Source organism: Triturus cristatus, chromosome 5_1 (assembly GCF_964204655.1).
Source record: "Triturus cristatus chromosome 5_1, aTriCri1.1, whole genome shotgun sequence".
Taxonomy (NCBI): Eukaryota; Metazoa; Chordata; class Amphibia; order Caudata; family Salamandridae; genus Triturus; species Triturus cristatus.
In genome coordinates, this window is record NC_140587.1 from 262262990 (window position 1) to 262282531 (window position 19542).

The 19542-nt window shown below is 45.9% G+C and overlaps 1 protein-coding gene across 1 annotated transcript in view; it reads left to right on the forward strand.

Annotated features, from left to right (window-relative positions):
- OC90 (otoconin 90) overlaps positions 1–19542 on the forward strand; it is an 875163-nt gene that overhangs the window by 72284 nt on the left and 783337 nt on the right. The window contains exons 2-3 of the mRNA XM_085604908.1: positions 7419–7496; positions 14428–14502. Of these exons, the coding sequence (XP_085461034.1) occupies positions 7419–7496; positions 14428–14502 (153 nt within the window). The remainder of the gene's footprint in view (positions 1–7418; positions 7497–14427; positions 14503–19542) is intronic.

Consider the following 19542-nt stretch of genomic DNA (forward strand, 5'->3'; position numbering starts at 1 on the left):
ATTCCATATCATCTCATTTGCTATTGTGTGATGCTCTCCATGGATTTTCAATGGCATGGTGGGTCAGAAAACTGTGTCTTGCATGCCCTACATATGTACCTTGTGATGTAGATATAACTCTTCCTTTGTTTCAGGCTATGCACTGTTACCTACGTAGATTTGACTCATGTGACTTATGTATACAGGTGTATGATAACTTCCTGTTTCTTCACCCTGTCCACAGCATCGTCGGGGGACACGGAGGGAGACATGGACACAGACGGCACGGAGGGACCGAGCACCAGTGCCAGCGGTGACATCAGTGCTGGCATTTCGAGTGGGACAGAGGCGGTGGAGAGTGACCCCGGGGACCTGTCGACTGGCACAACAGACTATGAAGCTGACGGGTCCGAGGGTGATCACTCCGAGTGGGCGGTGGCTGCACCACCATCTGACAGCAGCCCTACATCTGGCACCGCCCCCTCCATTGGCATCAGCCGCCTCCCACGTGCTCGTGTCCCTTCCCAGCGTGCCCGGTCCCCACATGTCTCCTTCCTGCCAGGCACCGCACCCCCTGCCCCTGTCTCCACTGCTGCCGCCAATGCTGAGTCTGTGGACATCCAGCGGCAACTGCAGGTTGGTCAGGCTGCAATCCTTAATGTCCTCCATGCCCACGGCAAATCCCTCACCAACATCGAGGCATTCTTGGAGGGCATTCATTCATCGCAGGCTGACCAACGCAACTTGCTGAGGTCCATAGACTCCACACTGACTGCAGCAGTGGGTCTCCTGCAGCGCGACCTCCCCCCACCTACCCCTGCCCCATCCACACTTCCCACTCCCATGCCTGTCCCACGTACACCCAGACGTCGGCATGCACCCACATCAACAGACACAGGCACCACACCAGCAGGGAAGGTCCACCGCACTCCTCCTGACACGCACACACAGGGTGAGGTAGGCACACCCACTGGGTCGGGGGGCAAACGTGTGACACGCAGCCATAGTGGGAGTCCGCATTCCACCCAGTCCACTCCCTCCAAATCCCCTCCCCTCAGCTCTCCTGGCCACATCTCCCCCAAGGACTCCTTCATGGCCGCTCTGTCCCTGAGCCCCACAGTTACACCACCACGCAAGCGGTCAAGGAAGTCCTCGGTCAGGGTGGTTGAGTCTCCCCCCCTGTCTCCATCCTCCCCCGGTGGCGCTGCGACCCATCCCTCTGACCCCCCCCCCCTCCTTGGGGCCTGAGGTCCCTTCGGGTGCAGGGGACTCCCTGGAGGACCTTGCTAAAGTGTGTAGTGCCATCCTGGCCTCCGCCTTTGGCACTGACCCACCCCCTGTGGTGGAGTCCTCCATCCCTGCACCCACAACGCCGCCCCTTTGCCCTGATGTCCCTGCGGTGCCTGGTGCTTTCCCCCCCCTGATGCCCTCACCAGTGTGGAAGACGATGCCATTTGACTGTGCAGGCAAGGTAGGGGACACGCATCCCACTGTGTCCCCCATCCAGCTGAGAATCATTGACTGCCCTATGGGCTTTGTGAATATTGAACTGCCTGCGATCCACGGACATTGTGCTCATGCTGAATAAAGCTTAATTTTGTTTTCATTATCACACTACTGCTATGCTAGTATTGGTGTTGGTGGGGCTGCTACATGGTTTTGGGTGGTGTTTAAGGGTTTGGGTGTGTGGGATATGTAGTAGTGTGCTGCTCATTGGGGGGACCCTGGGATCTGTGTGCCATCACAAGGTGTCGGCTAACTTTCTTTGTTCATGTAAGCAGTTACTGCATGGTGCAATTGTCCCAGGGTGTATTCCTTCCTCTGTGTACCCAGATTTCTTCCCTGCAGGGTGTTCCCAATGTTTAGCGCAGAGCTGTGTCTACATGAGCTGTGTGTGTGATGGAGCCCTTCTACTTTGGCCATGCATGCAGGGCCATGTCTCCACCTGCAACAATCGTGGCATCCTTGGTGATCACTGTACTTGTGTGTGGAGTCTGTTGACATGAGTTCATGGGGACATGTTCCCTTGTAGGCAGTATGCATGTGGGTAATTTCGGCCTCACACACATGTGTTACACCCCTCCTGTCTCAGGGCACTGCTGGGAGGACTCCACACCCACCCCTCCTGTCTCAGGGCACTGCTGGGAGTGATAGGCACACACCCATCCTGTCTCTGGGCACTGCTGGGAGGACTCCACACCCACCCCTCCTGTCTCTGGGCACTGCTGGGAGGACTCCACACCCACCCCTCCTGGCTCAGGGCACTGCTGGGAGTGATAGGCACACACCCATCCTGTCTCTGGGCACTGCTGGGAGGACTCTGCACACACACCTCCTATTTCTGGATATGTACGCTTGGAACATACACGGTGGGGGTACGCTCCATGCATTCGAGGTGAGGGTACGAGTCTAGTTACACTGTTGGGGTGGGGGGTACGCTCCTTGCATACGCGGGTGAGGGTACGGGTCGTACTTACACTGTTGGCATGGGGGGTACGCTCCATGCATACGCGGGTGAGGGTACGGGTCGTACTTACACTGTTGGGGTGGGGGGTACGCTCCTTGCATACGCGGGTGAGGGTACGGGTCGTACTTACACTGTTGGCATGGGGGGTACGCTCCATGCATACGCGGGTGGGGGTACGGGTCGTACTTACACTGTTGGGGTGGGGGTATGCTCCATGCATACGCGGGTGGGGGTACAGGTCGTACTTACACTGTTGGGGTGGGGGGTACGCTCCTTGCATACGCGGGTGGGGGTACAGGTCGTACTTACACTGTTGGGGTGGGGGGTACGCTCCTTGCATACGCGGGTGAGGGTACGGGTCGTACTTACACTGTTGGGGTGGGGGGTACGCTCCTTGCATACGCGGGTGAGGGTACGGGTCGTACTTACACTGTTGGCATGGGGGGTACGCTCCATGCATACGCGGGTGGGGGTACGGGTCGTACTTACACTGTTGGGGTGGGGGTACGCTCCATGCATACGCGGGTGGGGGTACAGGTCGTACTTACACTGTTGGGGTGGGGGGTACGCTCCTTGCATACGCGGGTGGGGGTACGGGTCGTACTTACACTGTTGGGGTGGGGGTACGCTCCTTGCATACGCGGGTGAGGGTTCGAGTCGTACTTACACTGTTGGGGTGGGGGTACGCTCCATGCATACGCGGGTGAGGGTTCGAGTCGTACTTACACTGTTGGCATGGGGGTACGCTCCATGCATACGCGGGTGGGGGTACGGGTCGTACTTGCACTGTTGGGGTGGGGGGTACGCTCCTTGCATACGCGGGTGAGGGTACGGGTCGTACTTACACTGTTGGGGTGGGGGGTACGCTCCTTGCACACGCGGGTGAGGGTATGGGTCGTACTTACACTGTTGGCATGGGGGGTACGCTCCTTGCATACGCAGGTGGGGGTACGGGTCGTACTTACACTGTTGGGGTGGGGGGTACGCTCCTTGCATACGCGGGTGAGGGTTCGAGTCGTACTTACACTGTTGGGGTGGGGGGTACGCTCCATGCATACGCGGGTGAGAGTTCGAGTCGTACTTACACTGTTGGCATGGGGGTACGCTCCATGCATACGCGGGGGAGGGTACGGGTCGTACTTACACTGTTGGGGTGGGGGTACGCTCCATGCATACGGGGTGGGGGTAGGGTCCGTACATATCCGTCCCCACGCTATGTGATGCTTGTGTGGCCCGTACCCAGGCCTTTGCCACGTGGGTACGATCCGTCCCGCCATTGTTGGGGTGACGTGTGTGTGGGCGTGGTACGACTCGTACCCACGCTCTTCAGGCGTGGGTACGGGACGTACCTGTCTGGTTGTGTTGACGGTTCGCGTCGTGACGGACTTCCGTTGTGGCGGTCGCTGGCTTATCAGGACACGCCCCCACCCCCTCGTGGTGACCAGGGCATGGGAGTCAGGTATGTCCAGGCCATGTGTGGTGTGTGACTTATGTGGTTGTTTTGTGGCCTGCCCTGGTCCTGCCACCCCCACCCCACTTTCCCCCCTCCCTTAGTTATTCTGACCTTCTGCGGCGTCTGCGTCGTAACCTGTAGAGGAGGTGGACTGCTATGAGGGCAGGGATGACTTGTAGGTTCGGGTCCATGTCTGTCCGTCGCGTACTGGTACTCCTTGATCGCGTCGTCCTGTCGCGTACGGGTCCTCCTTGATCGTGTCGTCCTGTCGCGTACGGGTCCTCCTTGGTCGCGTCGTCCTGTGTGTCCGTCGCGTACTGGTCCTCCTTGTTCGCGTCGTCGTCTGTCCGTCGCGTACTGGTGGTCCTTGTTCGCGTCGTCCTGATTTCCCGGCAGTTTTTGGCTGCCGGAAAATATTCACCGTGCGGGATGACGTCGGTGCGAATCGTAATTCCTGGGTCGTGTATGGCTGGCTGCGAGCGTCCCGACGTCAGGTCGGCGCTTTCCCGGATCGCATTGGTAGGTTTTTTTTGGTCGGTCGGGCTTTTTTACGATTCGTACGGTAATGGTGTACCCGTGCGAATCGTAATTCCTTGTTTGTAAAAATTGACGACCGGGTACGCGTCGGACGGAGATTTTGCTCCGTCCGACGGTTCGTACCCGGTTTTTACCGGATCGTAATCGGCACCTTAGTGAAGATTTTTGTAAATGTCTCCATATACATTGGTTTAGATGGAAGTAACATCCTTGGATAGCTGTATGGGGGTACAGTTTTAGAATGCAATTTATCATGGCTTGCTCAAAGTCTATGATAATTCTTTCAGGGGAAAAATCATTTGATTCTTGTTTTAGTTTTCCTAGCATTTCATTATATGTTGTGTTTTGGTTGTTAGGTAATAGTGCATAGATTAAAGGTATGGAAGTGTTGTGATATTGACCGTGTATTGTGTAAAGCTGGTAGAATGGTTTTGGGCATATTGTAAAGGTGCCATCCATCATCCATGTTTGGCATTGATGGAGTTTAGTTATATTGTTTGCAGTAGCAAACATCATGATTCTTTTTTCTGTACTTTTGTTATCAAAAAAATAAAAGGTTCATTATTGTGGGTGATAGTTAATTCTGGTGGAATGATGATATCTTGAAAAGTTTTAGGGGATGGTATTGTTGTCGTGGTTGATTTTTTGGTCCTAGCAATTGTTCTTTTTATAGAAGCAATTGATGGTAATTGGCCTCTTGCTTCTTTGGGCACTCTAGGTAATAGTTCTTTTAGGATTACACTTGTAGCAGTTTGTGAACCAGTGCTTAATGCTTTTATATTTTCAAGGGTTGATCTGCTTCTATTTCAGAGAGATTGGGTGGATGGTTATGCTCTCTTGTATATAGTACAGTTGTTTCTCTTGTTGTTGCTCGTCCGTAGCATTTGTTAGAATAATATTTAGAACACTTCCAGTTCACTTTTCGTTCCGTCTGCTTTTCTTGGGTGTATGTGTAACCCATGTAACACAATAGGAATTTTCCTTTCTGCGATGTTATAAATTGGGCTGCTTCTGTCATAGTGATGTGTTAGAAATCTGGAAAAAATGTGTATGAAAATATATGCAATAGTACTTTATATATTTCAATGAAAATAGGAAACAAAAAACTTTTTTATATATACTTACCAAGTGTTTTTGGTTCTATTTGAATGAAGATGTTCTTTGTAGACAAAATGCTGTTTAGTTGATGTAGTCTCTGAAAGTTAAAGAACATATATTGTTTTGGTTGTTTTAGTTTTTTTAAGTGGGGTGGTATTGCTGTTTGGTATAGACTATATTTTTTTTGTTGAAACGTTTTTTATTGTTTTCCAAATCAACAACTCAACAAACATCCCCCCGCCTCCACCCGTCCAGGAAGTACCACACATTTATCATCAAGACCAATTATTCAGGAGAAGGAACAATCTTCCCACCCAGTCCCCTACCCCCCCCTCCCCCACCCCATGTCAGTGTACCACCGTCCCCTACCCCTCTTCCGATGTGCCCCTCCTCCCTAATAAATAAGATACAGGAGCCCAACCTCTCCCTAAGCAAATGGAGCCTTCCCTCATGCCGAGTGGTATAGACTATAGGTGTTAATTTATATAGGTTTTTAAAAACTTAAAAAAGAGAACATGGATTTGTTTAGGGGTTTAGAATGTTTTGGGGTTTGATTAGGATTTAATTAATATTTTAGAAAGTATTTTGATAGTATGCTTACTTTTTTAGTGAGTCCTTTCTGGCAATGTTCAATCTTTTCTTTAGCTGTTTTGAGTAATATCTGTAGTGGAAACATAAAGAGATGGAATATATAAGTTAGTTATTTATTTGAGTAAAGATAAATTAGTGTTTTAGTTTAATTTGGCAGTTTAGTTAGAAAAGATAATTTACTTACGTTTTTAGAATAGTAGTAGGATGTAGGTTTCTTCTGTTTAGCAGAGTTTCTTCTTAGTTCAATGCTTTGGTTTAAGGCACAGTAGAAGACTTGTTTTAGTTGGTTTATATAGTGGTTTTAAATTGTTTCTTGAATGTTATTGGTTGTTTTCTGTATGTGGCCTTTCTATTGGATGTTTTGAATTTTTTTTATTTAATTGGTTTCCTTTTATGGAAAATGCTAAGTAAGAGTATATTTAGTTTTAAAGGAGGAGAGTTTTAAATAATTATATAGAAAAAGATTGTTTATAATGTGTTTTAATTTATTTGAATGTGTTCGAAATGCCTATGTGATAATTATTTCAGTGTTTTTTTATTATGTTGTTAAATATTTATATCGTTATAAATGTTATGTTTATGTTTAAGTAGAATATAATTGGAAAATGTATTTTTTAGGAAAATATTGTATTTATGTTGTTTAAAGTATTGGTTTTATTAGTATTAGAATTGTCGATATATTTAAAAAAAACGATATTATTGATGTCTATATTTTGGTTATCGATATTTGTTACATGTGTTATATTTATTTATTTATGTCGATATTTAGTATTGCGATATTGATGTGTGCGATTTTTGTGTGATCGATATAATTGTATTACGATATTGTAGTGTCGATATTAGTGTAGTTTTTTAATTAAGTATACAATGTCGATAATTTTGATGTCGATATTTTTGAAGCGATATTTGTGTAGTTCGATAATGTGTCTTTCGATAATATGTCAGAGATCCGTCTTAAGTTAATGCCTGCTATGAAATTGGTTATGGGAAAGTAGAAAATATAATTACCACTCAACAACATTTAATCAATAGCCTATTTTGTTCATTTAAAGTTCCAATTGATGAATATATCCTAATTATTTTCATAACTTTCATCTGGTGCAATATAACTGTCAAAGTTCTGAAACCCCATTAGGTCGAATCAGCCTTCCTTGCTTATGTAAGTTCAGTAAATTAAGTATCATTAAACTAAAAATTAGTAAAATCGGTTATTTACAGCACTTAAAAATGACGTATGCTATGAAGCACTTTATTAAAACAAGTTGTTATAGTCTCCTTCATTTTGGTTTACAGGGACAGCAATTCCACAATCAACAAGAAGTGAATCTAAAAGTAAAACATGGAGTGCTTCAACAAAAAATCCTCTTATGGGTGAGTACGTTTAGAAAAAATAGCAAATTAAATCTGCTAATTAACAATTACTCTAACATTAGGGCAAAGGGTAGAAACTTTGGATTTGCAGTCTAATATCTGAAAAGTCATATTACTGATCTACCTGATATAAGGATATTTTCATTTTTTTGACTGGCTCTTAATTTTTTTTTATACTGAGTTTTATATAGCGCGAACTTGACCCAAAGGTATCGAGTATCAGAGCGTTTTACATAGCACCAGTTGCGTTACATGAGGACACATTCATTTTTGTTAGGCAAGGGGAGATTAAGTGATTTGCCCAGAATCACAGGATGTTCAGCATCATTGCCGAGACTCTAACCCAGTTCCCCATATTCGAGGTCGACCTCCCTAGACGCTAGGCCAACTCCTCTCCCTCTTAGACTATATGTTAAAAACAGAATTATTCATTTAGATAGGGGTAGCATACCAACTTAATAACAAAGTATATTGGCATCTTCCAAAACAGTTCATTGATGAATCTCTGTTTAACCCCTGCTAGCTATGGCACAAGCTGATGGTCTTACCCCAAAGAAATGTGATAGTTTAAAGGGTGTTTAAAAAAAATATTGGATAAAATATTGTGTCAATAATATTGAGGACAAAAATATTGTGACGATAAGTTCCTATGAGTAAGCACAGTTTTACTATTTTACTATTTATAATTCCACATATACCTTGATGATATATACATGTTCAAGGTATGTAGATGTGGAGTTGAGAATGGTAAATCTGTACTTATCTATTCGCACTCTTCTCAATATTTTGGTAATCCATATTTTTGACATGATATACTATTCACTCTATATTTTTCTTTCCAATATTCTGTCAGTGATCCAGTTTCAAGTGGTACAGCAAACAAATTTCGAAAAACAAACAAAACAGTAATAACAAAATGATACAAAACACATTAAAATCAGATTAAAGGAGTTGGAGATATGAATGTAAAAAATTGTAAGTCAAACAAATGTCCTTAGCAAACATCGCCTTATAAAATTAAATGTTAGTCAATGTGCAGTACCGAAAACAACCATCGGAAGACACCCTTGCACCAAAGGCAAATTGAGTTAGCAGCAAACTGTTTTGCCTCTCAGAGGACATGACGGCAGGGACAAAGTGAGTTACATTTCAGAGTGATACACTTGAATATTTTCAGTCTTCCTGCCAATATTGTGGGGGACTCAGGTGACTGCTCCAAGGGAAAGGCAGATCACTCTGACCCTTCTTCCAGTTATGAGTCCTAATGTCATAAAGATTCTAGATACTGCATCCCTGGTCTCTATCTCCACTCAGGGCTACCAAAAGCTCAAAAGCCCTTCTCCCTAGCTAAAAATGAGTAAAGTCGGATCCGCTCTTTTATCACCTTGTGCCTGTAATAGCAGCTCAGCTCAGTTTTCTGTGCCTATTTGGCTACCTCAGTGTTGCTGATATTCCCGGGTCTTGTACCCAACTTGCTCACTTGTAAATGTTCCAGGTAGTGTGGTTTTGCACCAAATGAGGTCTGCCCATTTAGTCCATTAAGAGTTTCCACTACCTGAGTCTCACTCACTATACATTCACGGTAATGGTACTGAGAGTGTTAACCAACAATGCCTGTCCATTAAACTTTGGCTGCTGCTGTGCAGCTATGCTAAGGGGCATTGGGCTGGTTACTCATGAACAAATGCACACACGTGTGTGCACACATGCAGACTGTGTGTTTTAGACTACCGTCGTGTGTAGCACATAATTGCAAACAAGTAGCCTACAGCAGAAGGAACTCTGCTAAGATTAGTGCTGGTCTGGGGAAGCTATATAATATTAGTGGACATTCATAGATCGGTCTGTAGCTGTAGTGCTTTCACTGTATTGTACGTATCGGTGAAATCTGCTTAACGTACAGTATTGCTCCACTCAAGCCTACAGGGTCCAGCAAGATATAAACTTGGACCCAAGTAACTTGGGTTAATCATGCAAACAGAATTTGAATGTGTTGGCCTGAACACACTACATCCACATCTTATGGGACTCAAGAAATTGTCATATTGACCCAGTTCCTGGGAGAGAAAAGTGGTGTGGGGGAAATCTGCATCTGATAATTACCTTGTCACACTGCACCTGTACTGGGACAGCCCAGGCCCACTAGAAGAAGGAGGGAAGCCAGACAACTGAAGCAGACATATTAGGGGCTCACCGTTGAAGTTTTGGTGGGAAGGAATCTTGATTTCAGTTAGGGGCGGAGCTGAGGCACTCAGTGGAGCTCTTTACAGGGAAAACTTGTAGTAGCCATAATGGAATGTCCCTGAGTGCTGTGCAGGAGGTTTGGGACAGGGGTGGAGGAATGATCTAGAATCTTAGGTTTGGGCAGGGATGCTTGACATCTGAAATGTTCCACTCTCACTTAAAAACCCCTACAACAGGGAGTGACAGTTGAGTCATCCCCGGACCTATGATGCAACTACAGTAGGAAGGATGCCCAGCTAGAAGGCTGATGCCCTGCAGTGATGGGCTACGGACGTTGACTCCAGCTGACCCCCTGGAGTAGGACAGGTCTCTCCATGGACAATGACCTTCCTTATGCCTTCTGGGGACCAGTTGAGAGACTCCTGGACCTGGACTCCATTCCCCCTCCCCCTTTGCAAGATAGCCAGGAGACTCTCGGGCCTGGGGAGTGTGGGAAGCAGGGTGTTCTGCTGTCTGGGATTGGAGGGGTTGCACATGATCCCCCACCAGCAGGAGAGGAGCACCAGGAGCCAGGCAGATAACAGATCTGGCACTGGGAGCCAGAAAATCCAGCTCGTCACAAAAGGTGCCATTTTACAAGTCTGATGAAAATGTTCTTGGCTGCTAGGCCTGTCCTCCCGGAACCTAGTAAACTAAAACTAGGGAATAGAACAATGTGGCCAGAGAGATGTCCATTTGTTTGTTTGCCCTGTTTAAATGAATAGAAAGAAACCTGAACACATGACACTCCAACGTGGTTCCTTAAATTACTGCAAGGGTGGTCCCGTGTCTAAGTTCATTGCATTGTTATTTACACCACTTTTGAGGAGGAGGCATGCATGTAGCCCCCTCCTTAGGTTTGTTATACAGCCCCAATGACCCCCACTGCTGGGCTCCAGCACAATTCATGATGTCCTAGGTGACCCCCATCTCCCAGAACACAGAAGGTCAGCTAGAAGAGGAGAGGACCACCAAGGAGGGGAGTGCAGCCACATCCCCACTGAAAGCGGTGGCACTCCAATGAATGGGGAAGCGGTGGAGGCATAGCAGCATGCCTGCTCCAATGCCAGCAATGTATTGTGCTTGGCAAGTGGAGAGCAGGCTCAGTAGCACAGAAGTGTGCTCCCCAGCTGCCATTGAAAACAAAATAAAAGAAGGGAAGTAAAAGCCGGTGGGACTGGGGCACTCAATAAGGTAACAACAAAAGAAACAATCCAGTGTGAGGTTGGGTAGTATCAAGGAAAGAGGCTTTTGCCACTCTTTCAATATTCACTGCTCCAGGCAGATGGAGCACCCCTTAATTCCCATAGAGCGCCCTTCTGCATATTTTCCTGTAATGTTGTGCCTCCAAGGAGAGGAGAGGCAGCACCAACATTATGTGTAGGTGCTGTGGGGGGGAGGGGGGTGCAGAATTGGCAGCAGCCCGCCTACCTCCAAAGTATATTACCAATCACTAAACTTACGTTTCCTGAGATCTTGTGCCTATGACCCCAGTAGTGGTTTTTGTTGTTTCTAAAGCACTCTGTGCTGGAGCTTTAGGCTCATCATCATCTCGGGAGTGAAGGGATCCTCTATGGTTAGTTCTATGGCTGCATCATGTGGTCTAAAGCAAGTAAAGAAAGACTCTATCACATGTTTATGGTTGGTTTGAACTTCAATACTTCATGTAAAATGCTTTATTGACAACATTTGCTGAGTAGGTCTTGGACTGCTCTGCTTCGATGCTCAGAGAGTCATGTGCGACAATGGACTTCTTGTTTCCCAGGAAAAAAGACAATTGCAGACTTAGGGCCTTATTATAAGTACAGCGGTCCTCAGGACTGCCGTACACGTGGTGGCAGTCCACACATCGCCACACCGTCTAAGTGTGGCCGTTAGACTGCAACGAGACTGCCATCTCCGCCAGGATTAAGGATCCTGCTGGTTCGGCGGTCTGAAACTGGCCTGAATATGTATTACGAGTTGCCTTTTCACCGCTGTTTTCATGGTGGTGAGCCTGCCATGAAAAGGGTGGCAGAGAGGCAACTAAGGGGGCCTTAACGGAGCCCCCAGAAGAATCTGGGCGGGGGACGCATGTTGGGCCCCTCTGTAATTGCACCCCTATTCCTGCACGGTGTAGCATGCATGCCACCCCGTGCAGGAATGTGCTACAGGTGCTGTCACAGAAGATGGCTGCATGCTAGGCTCTCAAATGAGTGTAGCAGCCCACTGCCGTGAGGCCGCAGCGCCACTGCCCACCTGACCTGGATTACACTTGTAATCCAGCGGGCGGGTTCACCATGGCCTTGAAAGTCCTCCTGCGGACAAAGTGGTGACGGTGCCGCAGGTTGACTGCCAAAATTGCAATAAGGACCTTATTACTTAAGGCAGGACTCACAACATTTGCAATAGAAAAACTATTTCTTACAGGTATGGAATAGTCAGAGGTGATGAAGAGAGGTTTTTGGTAACATGCAATGGTGGTGCGCATAGTGTGTGGAAATGTTAGTGTTGGTGTGGGTCCAGAGTGGAATCCTTTGCATAGGTATGAGCTTTAGACTGGTGTGAAGCTGTGGGGGAGTAGTGTGGAGTGATTAGGTAGCAAGAGGATGTGGAAAGAGTACCCAAGATAATGGTTTTACCCTAGGCATGTAATATCGTAAGAAAGTTTGCCATTTCACATAATGTTGCCAGATGGAGAAGTACTGGTTTTCTGATAGGTAAAAGCAGCTCTAGCAGCCTACCAAAAGCCCTGAGGAATTTTAATTGCCAGGCAGAATATATGGAAGTCCAAATCCTAATGTGAAACATTTGTTAGATATTTCTGGAGGTCATTGCTTAAAAACATGTGGGGATTTTCCGTACTCGAGAAAGCATCCAGGAGTTCTGACCAGAAGTGATAGCCTCCACTAGTATGCCATATTTTACCCTTTAAGGCCCTATGTTCAGCCTAGTTGACCTTCATAGTCAGCCTGGAATTGGGAAGAAGAGGAAACTTTCCCTGCCTTCTTCTGAGAAGAAACCCTGCAGGTAGAAATATATGCCGAGCTGTCCAAAACTTTCATTTTGAATCTCTGTAAACCCCAGCATACCCTAGAGCTATGCCAAGCTTATCTTCTGAACTGTCATACAAGGTTATTTCGTATTATGTTGCGTTGGTACTTTGTTGTGATGCTGTGGTTTGGTGCTTTGCTACTCTGATGTTGAGTTCTGTTTTTTGTTCCATTATTGTTGAATTATGTCCCTTCCTCTAGAATCTTTCAACGAATGCTTCTCTGTATGCAAACAAATACAGCCCTGGTCTATGTGGTTAAGTGATACCAATCCACTAAAATCAATGTCACAGGCTAGGCATTAAAACAGCACTTCCAAACCTCACTTTCATCTGATTCATCCTCATATCTGCTAATATTTTAGTAAGGCCTTCGCCCAGCTCAACATTAGCGAGCATTTATTTACTGTTCTGCCAAATACTGATCATAAAGAGACAGAGCCATGAGCCAGTGCTTAATTTGCAAAAGAATGGGTGCCAGTGTCCAAAACTCTGCTCAGAAGCCTGTGTCTGGCACTATTAAAAGTCAGCGCACCAAATACAAAGGCTGCGTGGTCTTCAAAGCCACCCAGGGCCAGACTGGGAGCCTAAACCGGCCCTGGCAAACTGCTCAGCTGGCCCCCCCTGGAGGAGAGGGAGGTGTGTAGCCGAACTGTTTGCTAAGGCCGGATTCGGCCGATTTTGTCATAGGGGGCCGATATTGCCGGCCCCCGGTAAAAAAAATGGCCCCCCAGGGGCCCCAAATTGGCCACCAACCTAACGGCCACCTAGAAAATGCCTGGTGCCCGCTACGGTCAGTCCGGCCCTGAAGCCACCCTATGTCTCTTGAATCCACTACCAGACACCCCTTTATCTCACTCTTGCAGGTTCCTGCTTTCTTAGTGACGGATTTTCAGGGGCAGCTCCTCCATAATGGTGGAGGAGCGTTACCCCCACTAGGTGGCAGCAGAGGTAAACACTTGAGAAATAAAAAACAATATTATTATCATTTTATTTTTCTTCTTACCTGCGGCTGCCAGCGGCACATCATAGGGCAGGCCATGCATCCTACAACAGCAGTGGGGAGGCAGGGTGAGGGGCAGTGCTAAGTGTGCAAGACTGTTTGGCCGGCCGTCTTTGGCTGGCCAAACCCTCATGCACACTTAGCATCTCTCCACCCAGGCTCTCAGGCACAGTTTGAGCGCCGAACCATGGCGGTCAGACCAATCCCAAAGCTACTCTCATGGTGGGAATACCATTACCAGCATGAGAGCAACGTCAGGAATTGCCGCCTGGGAGCCTGCGCAGTGTGTTCAGCCCAGGACCGGATCGGGAGCGGCTCAATGCGGCAGGTAAGTTCTCTATTTAATTTCTCCTTTTGTCTGTAAGCAAACACAAAGCACACCCCACTGCTTCGGGTCCTGTCCAACCGCCATTGGGTTTTTCCATCCATCTTTTCCTCCTTTACCGTGTGTGTGTTTTTCTCGACCTTGCTCTCTCTTGCTCTTGGGAAATGCTGATCAGACCCCCCCACACTCCCCCCCACCCCCAGCAACCACTGACTCAAATTAAGTGCTGGCCATGGCATGTCCTGCGCTGTAAACCCCAATCTGAGTATGAACAGTAGAATTAAAGTCAACCTTGTATCACAGCGGCTCCTAATATGTCTTCTTTATGCCTTTTTTCTTTTTGTGACAGGGAGTCTCCCAGCTCGACCACCGTCACAGGCTACAGAGGAGGTCATGCCCCCGCCGCTCACGTTCACGCACTCAAGTGAGTCATCTTCCGTTTATACAGGTGTCTCCAAAACCGTTATGCGCCCATTTTGAAGAAGGTGCCAAGAGCTATGATTAACATTCCTATGTCAAACTTTGCATTGGATCATATGAACACGTATTAAGTATATTGAACGAAAGTGTCATTACCTGACAAAATGTTAGATTCAAGAGAGAGAAAGGGCAGTATGTGTCGTAGAAGGGTTAGCTTGGGTTAGCTTCCAGATCACATTCAAGGAATAAACATATTGAATAGCCAAAAACTCCTTTGGGAAGGGTGGGGTGGGGAGTGCAACCATTTGCCAGAATCTAAATTCTACCATGTATTAAGAAAGTGTTACGTAGAGCTAGATAGACCATTTCGGAGATTTTGGGGCATTTTAAAATACATCACAAGCTGCGATTTATACTGTTTAAGTTTGACATTAGTTTAAACGTTTGATTTTTACTAACATTTTATATGATATACTTGTTGATAAGGGTTTCAGTCCATCATTTTCATTTATCGGTCTGTTATTTGTCATTGAGTTTTCTTCCACTCACCCCAGCATGGGGCAGTGGGTTAGCCCATTTGAACTATTGACTAACTACTGTGAGGGATGGCACTCTGCCCTGTCACAAGGAGAACATCCACATGCAAATTAGTTTCCTCACATGCCCGGGCTATTGCAATGTGTGCTTTTTGAGACCAAAAAAATATTTTTTCTTTTAGTAATTTTTTTATTTAGATTGATGAGGGACTGGCAACTCCCCTAAAGCAAAGTTGTGCAAACAGAATGATAAAACCTAACATGCATTGGCAAAGCCAAAAGACAGAGAGCCAATGCAGACTCATTGCCTTTGCCAATGTTTGTTTTGCACATGTAAGTCTTATTACCTCATTATCTAGCAAGCGTACAAGCGGTTGAGAAGTTGTTGTGCCTGCCTAGTTTCACTTTGCGTCATTAGTGCAAATAGTGCTCACTCCTCCTTCTGCTGGGCATCTTCTTTACTGTTATAGCAGGAGGAACGTGATTGGGTAGAAAATGCAGTAGGGGTAATGCTGTGTGCAAAAACATATTTTGCTTGTTAGTATAAATTGATTATCACAAAGTATTAACCGAAAATCCGACCCAATACCTTGTTCAAACCATGATTGCACTGGTGATTTTTTGTGTCTATTATTACGACTGCACTCAAAACGAGGCAGTCAGTTACATTTTCACAATACAAAAATGTGTATAGGAAGTAAGAGGAAATAAAAACCCCACACTGCACCCCACATTAAAAAAACCTAGACCCTAATTCATCAAGAATTTATATCAGGGTTATATCACTTTTGTGGCAGTGCAAAATCAATTCCCGCATTTACCAAACCACGAAAAGTCGATTTGGTTTAGTAAATACAAACTAACGCAACCCAGCAAATAGCACTGCTTCGTGTTGGGTAGGCACTACATGGGTGGAGCATGGGCGTTCCATGCCTCCACCCAGGTATTTTGACGCAAACCCAGATTTACAAACACCTGGGTTTGCAGCAAAGTGATGCGCCTAGACGACAGAGGCGCAACAAGGAGAAATACCTTTGTTTCTCCGTGCTACTTCCTCCTCCGATGTGTGCTGCATTCTGAAGAACATATGGTTGAGGGAAATGCCTCTAAGGATCTTTTTTGTCCATTGAGGTGTCCCATCCTGCACAAAAACAATCCTGTCTGTAACTTAGACACCCTTGGTGCCATGGCACAAGCGTGACTGCGTTGGTGCTAGGCAGCACACCGTGCTCCAGCACCAGTAGAGAGCAGAAGTGCGCCATATTGTATCAGATATGACGCACTTCTGCGCTCTTTCATTCACGTTGCGTTGCATGGAAAATTCGAAAATCTGCCCCCTAGTGTTTTCTATCAACTATGCATAGTTTGAAAATGTATTTGGTTCTAGAATATCGAGTATATCCTGGCTACACAATACAGTGTCGCAAACCGAGAGTAGACAGTGTGTTGATGGAAGCAGGCAGCGCAATCTGACCCATCGTCCTTCACTCAGCGCAGAGTGCCTGAGGTCTCATTAGGGCGCATCTAGGGCCCAGCTCGAAGACTCAGCCACTCTCCTCCCTCCGAGGCCTTCTTACCGAATACCAAGTGCTCTTTGTGTGAATAAAGGCAGCCGGGATTCCTCTGAGCCTGACCTCTCGCATGTCTCTTGTTGCACCGCCATGAGTATTTCTCATTAACCCTGCGATGCTATCAGCAGTTGCTGCCGTCAGAAAACAGGTAAGATCTTACCTGGGCTTGTGTTCAACTTGATTCAGTGCTCCGGGCTTCTAATGTTTCTTAATACCCCGATCAAAGAATCATATTTTACACCTGTCCCTTGGTTTGAGTTTTCTCATGAAGACTGGTAAAAAAAACAACACGAAACGTAAAAGGAGATTGCTTACATGCAAAGTAATATTGGCTTTATAGTGAGCAATATGTAAGATTGTGACGTGAAGAACTACTAGAGCCAGAATACTCTGGAGTTCCACTGGGTTCCAACACATAATTGCTGAAATTGTTTTGATGTTAAAGAGTGCAAGTAACCATATACACCATGGTGATGGGATGAACTACAACTACCAGAATACAGTGGGGTCTGACTGGGTACCAACACCTGAATACTGGAAGTGAAGTCATGTGAAAGACCATACGTTCCTGATATAGTAGCCTTTCTCTGGGGCCAGTACCTAAATGCATAGGGCCAATTCACAGAGGGCCTCCGCACCCGAGGTGGATACCCTGCAGTCGTGGTGGAGGGCCTGGACTAGTGGTGGGAGCTCTGCAATGAGAAACTACAATGCAGAGAACCGATCATGAGTGCGCCCCCCCAACCCCCACAATGCGGAGGCCCTTTGTGAATCAGGCCCTATAATAATCAACCACACCTTCTCATTAAGCACAATTTAATGACTTTTCTTTCTTCCCATACACTACCAAATCTCCTTAATAGAACATAAAAAGAATTTGGGTTTTTTCGACATGAAATACATTTACCCCACTTATATTTGTTTTCATAAACATACTTTGTTGTGCTACTGCTCTTCATTTTTTCCCTAAATGCTAATGCATTCATTGGGTTCATTTGTGACTAGAGATGTTATAGTTGAATGGATTTCTGGGTGTTTGCATCATTATCAGTTTGACTGTTGCTTCATTCACATTATTGACAGAAAAAGGGGGTCTATGTGAGACACATGATATTGTGATATCTTGCCAGTTTTTACCACTGTTCAGTCCCTCATTATGAAAGGCCCATTACATTCCAGTATGTACAGTAACTCCTGTTTCTACACATCCTGAAATTATAAGTTTGGCAGCTAACACCGCACCCCAGCAATTTTCCCCACTGCCGAAGCTTTCTGAAAGAAACTGCTCGTTAATGATCAGACATGCAGATTTTGGTGCGATAAGTACCAACATCTCCTTGTTATACCCCCAGAAGTTGTATTAGGTGCTACTTGTCGCACCCGATAAATTCTGATTCTCGCAGAGTCGGATTTTATCGGGTGCAATAAATACCATGCTCTAAAAAAAACGAATGGGCATATTATCAAGAAACGGCGTTAAAATTATCGTCGCTTTAGCGGCAGAAAACTGCCGCTAAAGCGTCGATGATGGGCTTGATAATATGCCCTTCATGGGCTTCTATTGGAATTCTCCAGGGCATATTATCAAGCCCATTATCGCCGCTTTAGCGGCAGTTTTCTGCCGCTAAAGCGGCGATAATTTTAACTCTGTGCTTGATAATATGCCCCTATATGTTTGTGGTAGCACTACACCTATCTGCTGAACACAGCACAAAGGTACTAGAAAACTTTCTCACTCTCTGCCAAAAGAGAGACTCAGTGAGGCATTGTTGCTCGAGCTGTCTCCACTTAAGAGGACATTCCCTGAGAAAGCATTGGTAAATGTATTAGGTTTCGCCTATGTGATTAATAATAAGCTTTTTTTGTTGTAAGTTGTAGTTTGATTAGTAGTTGTACAATATAGGTTACAGAAATCCTGTTAAAGTGTTATGACTTGTTTATGTACAAAAAGGCAATATCTTGTGCTGCTACTAGTGCTATAGTGCGGGTAAGTAATAGCAACATTTTGAAAAATGAAATAAAAGATGGAAATAATAGAATTAGTTGATATACTAGCAATATTATGTGTTTAGAGGAGTTCTGACAACTTTTGGCCCCGGTGTCACTGCACCTTCTACGCCATTCAAATCCTGACCCTATACCTGTAAGGTAAGTGCACTAGGGACTGCCTGTTTAGTGTCAAAACATTGCACTAGTTGGAGTTTTAGGGAGGTTTCTAGAGCTTTGTGCCCTGGTGTCACTGCACTGACCCTAGTGCCTGCAAGATACCTACACTTGTGACTGCTTATTTAGTAGTTTAGAGGAGTTCTGACAACATTTGGCCCTGGTGCCACTGCACCTGCAGCATTATTGAAATCATGGCCCTAGCACCTGCTTGATAACCGCACCTGTGACTGCCAGTTTAGTAGTAAAGTTTAGCAGTATTATGCATTTAGTGTGGTCCCTAGAGCTTTGGGTCCTGGTGCTACTGAACCTGCTGCACCATTCAAATCAGGACCCTATTGACTGCTAGATAAATCCACTTGCGATTGTCTTGTTTAGTAGTAAAATTGAGCAATAATTTGGGTTAGTGCGTTCCCTGGAGCTTTTGGCCCCAGTGCAACTGCATCTACTGCACCATTCAAATCAAGTTCCTTTTAACTGCAAGGTAACTGGCATAGTGGCTGTCTGTCTAGTAGTCAAATATGGCAATATTACGTTTTTGGAGGAGTTGTGACAAATTTTGGGCATGGTGCGACTGCACCTGCTGCACCATTCAAATTATGACCCTGTTGACTGAAGGGTAACTGCCCCACCTTTCAAATCAAGACCCTTTTATCTGCAAAGTAACTGCAATTGTGACAACATTATGGGGTTGACTCCGATGTCGGCCGTAAATCGTTCTACCCGACACGGACCCGTCACTTTTTCTGACCGAATCGTACACACGCCTTCCAA